At 38.9% G+C, this 3,415-nt stretch overlaps 1 protein-coding gene across 1 annotated transcript; it reads right to left on the reverse strand.

Moving 5' to 3' along the window:
* Positions 1 to 276: 276 nt before the first annotated feature.
* On the reverse strand, positions 277 to 3,365 carry LIMK1 (LIM domain kinase 1). Its single transcript, XM_011504790.1, has 3 exons — positions 2,786 to 3,365; positions 1,775 to 2,098; positions 277 to 1,336 (listed from the first exon to the last, which is right to left on the reverse strand). The coding sequence occupies exons 1-3, from the start codon at positions 3,320 to 3,322 to the stop codon at positions 359 to 361; spliced, it is 1,839 nt and encodes a 612-aa protein (XP_011503092.1). The 5' UTR covers positions 3,323 to 3,365; the 3' UTR covers positions 277 to 358.
* Between the last annotated feature and the right edge of the window lie 50 nt (positions 3,366 to 3,415).

Genomic DNA, 3,415 nt, shown 5'->3' on the forward strand with positions numbered 1-3,415 from the left:
TACATGATATCATAATGGTATTTTGGCTTTACTTTTATCAATTATGTAACGATTAATCGCGAATTTCATTGTGAAATAAACATTACATTACAAAATATATTGCCGCGATTGCATTTACTAATTCATTGGTCTGATCGAATTTTTTTTTTTTTTTTTTACCAGGGCTACTAACAATAATTACATTGGAATATATATGTATATGTTTATATATATTTCTTCTTCTTCTTCTTCTTCTTCTTCTTCTTCTTCTTTTTTTATAAAACGCATAATAACGAAGCGAACGAACGAACGAACGAGATTGCAAGTCTTATTTGAAAGGGCCAAATATAAAGCCGAAAAAATTAATCACAGGAGGGCGTTACAAAGCCGTACTCTCGAAAGGCGAATTTGTGCGATTGGGCGTTGCAGGGCACTTATCCGGTGTGCAACAGAGCTCGCGCAGTATCGTTGAAGAGCCGTCCCTGATTTTTGCGAGATCGATATCGGCGAAGAAGTCACTCTTCATTGTGCCGACTGCGCTGTCAGATCCGAAGCTGCCCTGACGCTCGACGCCACTCGTTTTAAAATAATCATCGTACAGGCCGAACGAGTCCGAGCTCGCCTGGAGGAGAAGCTCGTTCTCAATGTACCTGGAGTTTTCGTCCTCCTGCTTGTTATTGTCGTTCTCGATTTGGCCTCTCGATGACTTGGACTCGTCTAACGAGAAACTGTCGACGTAGCCGAGGTCCGACTTGCCTCGTCTCCTATTTTTCAGCTTGTTACTGCCTTTCCTCGAAATCTGCGATTCACCTTTCAACTTGGCTTTCTCTTTACTTTTTAATGGGTCTTCGATGGCATTGGCCTCCGGCATTTCACTAATAAAAGCGCTCTTGGTGAGGGACTCCTTCGTTGGCGATATCTTCGTCCGTCTTAATGGAGTCGTGGCCGACGTCGTTGTCGCGCTCGTCGTTCTGCACTTCGAATCCGGCTCCTTGTTCACACTGTAAGAATTTTTGTTTGTATGCGAGCTCGATGTACTGTTCTCTTTATCGGAGGTGGGGGCGATCGATTTGCCGATTTGACGTAAATACATGCCCACGAGGTTGCCGCTGGCATTCGCGGCTTTGTACTTGGAATTATCGGCCTTGGAGCTCGCGCTCTCGATGCTGGCTGGCACTTCATCCTTTTTGCTATCGGCGCGGAAGCAATTGACTCGATACGACGATCGTTTGGACTCGTTGGAGTTGAGGCTGGTGTTGGATGAGGTAGGAACTATAAAGGGACCATCGGCTTGCCCGACATATTTCATCTTCTCGATGCTTGGATACTTGTCTAAAGTGAACTTTTCTGATGCACCCTATACAAGGACATGAGCTTTATCAGATGGATACTTTATGTTCCGTAATGCATATTTATACATAATTGTACGACCAAGTGACGTTTTGGATTAATGATATTTATAATACAATTACAATTAATTTATTTGAGCTTAGAAAACGTGAGATAAATCATGTATCCAATATTAAATATCAATATCTCACATATGACAGGAATTTTAAACAACTACAATACAGCCAAGTCATTTTTATGTATATGTATTGAAAATCAGCTCGGATAAATGCAACAAATGATTATTATAACAATCTATCTACAATTAGGTACAACGATTTAAAAATACGTTTAGGGCATAAAGAAAAAAATCTTTACGATATTTCGCCTCTTTGATAAAATTTGCGCAACATGTCGCTTTAGCATTGTAATTTATGATGTCATTTAATGATAATAAAATATTTACGAGATTAATCCGGGGCGAATTAAGGCTGCGTCTGCGATCCGTCGTCGATACGTCTTCATTGCAATTGCCGACCCGGCTATTTCGGCTATTTTGCCTCGAGTACGCGTTTGACTTGGCTGGTTTGCCATCCCCAATCGGCTCCTTCGACTTGCTGTTGCTCTGCCGCAAGTAGCGCTTCTCGTTCTCCATTGGCGGCGATTCGATCTGCTTGGCGCTCTTCGCCGGCGTTTCAATATTCTCTTTGCACTCGATGCTTTGCGTATAAAAATCCGATTCGAGAGTACTGTCGTCGCAACCGCTCGCGCGCCTCTTATCCCGATGCACCTGTGAGTTGGGAAAATATTTTAACGATAGCAGTTCTTTTCTTTCTTTTTTCTTTTTTTCCTTTTAACAATAAAATATGACAAAATTAGGCTAAAAACACGATAAAATTTTATTCTAAAGCAACCTGTAGGTCCACATAATTTCCACAAAGTGCATATATTTGCAAGTGTTCTAGTATCATCTAAAATATGAAAATAGCAAAAAGTTCTACTTAATTGGTTTTGTGTTTGTGTTGAATTTTTTTTTTTTTTTTTTTTTTTTCTAAATTACAAACATAAAATATTGTAATAATGTGATTTGATAATAACTCGATAGTTTTATTTAATATAACTGTGAAAATTTACAATGGTAATTTCAATTTAATCTGCATTAATATCATTTTGATAAGCGGATAAAAAAAAATATATATATATATATATAGCCCCTAATGTTTATTATTTTGCGTGACAAATAAAGCCTACTAATAAATTTGAATGAAAATAATGAACAAAATAGATATAAAAATTTGTACAAAAAATTGATACAAATTGAACGCAACATAGGATATCCATAATTCAATATCTGCAATTCATAAACACGATATTTAATAATTTGATAAATCGCAAAGCACAGGCGTTCATTTGTTATTAAATATCACATAAATATCCATAAAATTTACTTCATAAAATGTTCAAATTGCAATCTCACCTGTCCTTCGGTAATAGTTTTTAACTGTGGACTGAGAACATCCGGTGTTGTGGACTCACTGCTACTGGGACTTGGTCCTGCGTAATTCTTAATGTCTACTTCTAATTCAGGTGGCAAGGCTGCGTCGACCGACAAATGCATGGCTAGTCCATCGAGCCACACCTCCATAATCTCGAATGGGGGCCTCTTGTCGGGATTAAGGTCGCAGCACAAAAATGCTATCGTGTAAAAGCATTCCGGGCAATTAGTACAGAACTTTTCTTTAAACGCCTTCTTGTTCAATCCAAAGTCGGAGGAGCGTGGCAAATAATCTGGGTCGGCCTGCACACGGCCGATTATCTCGCAGACGACAATGCCGAAGCTAAATATGTCGACCTTCTCGTCATACTTGTTGCCCTTCATCATTTCCGGTGCCATCCAATAAGGATTTCCGACCACGGTGTAGCGCTTTTTGCGTTCTTTCCGTGATGTTCGCACCTCGCCATCCGAGCGCCTACTATACTTTCCCGCTGCAAAAACAGCCAAGTTCATGTTCATTTTAAATTTACGCTCAAACAGAATATTTTTTTATCGTAAAAAATTTCGCTTCGTAATTTCCGATTTTTTTTTTTTTTTTTTTTTTTTTTTTTT

This window comes from Ceratosolen solmsi, unplaced genomic scaffold, assembly GCF_000503995.2.
Source record: "Ceratosolen solmsi marchali unplaced genomic scaffold, CerSol_1.0 scaffold70, whole genome shotgun sequence".
NCBI classification, from domain to species: domain Eukaryota; kingdom Metazoa; phylum Arthropoda; class Insecta; order Hymenoptera; family Agaonidae; genus Ceratosolen; species Ceratosolen solmsi.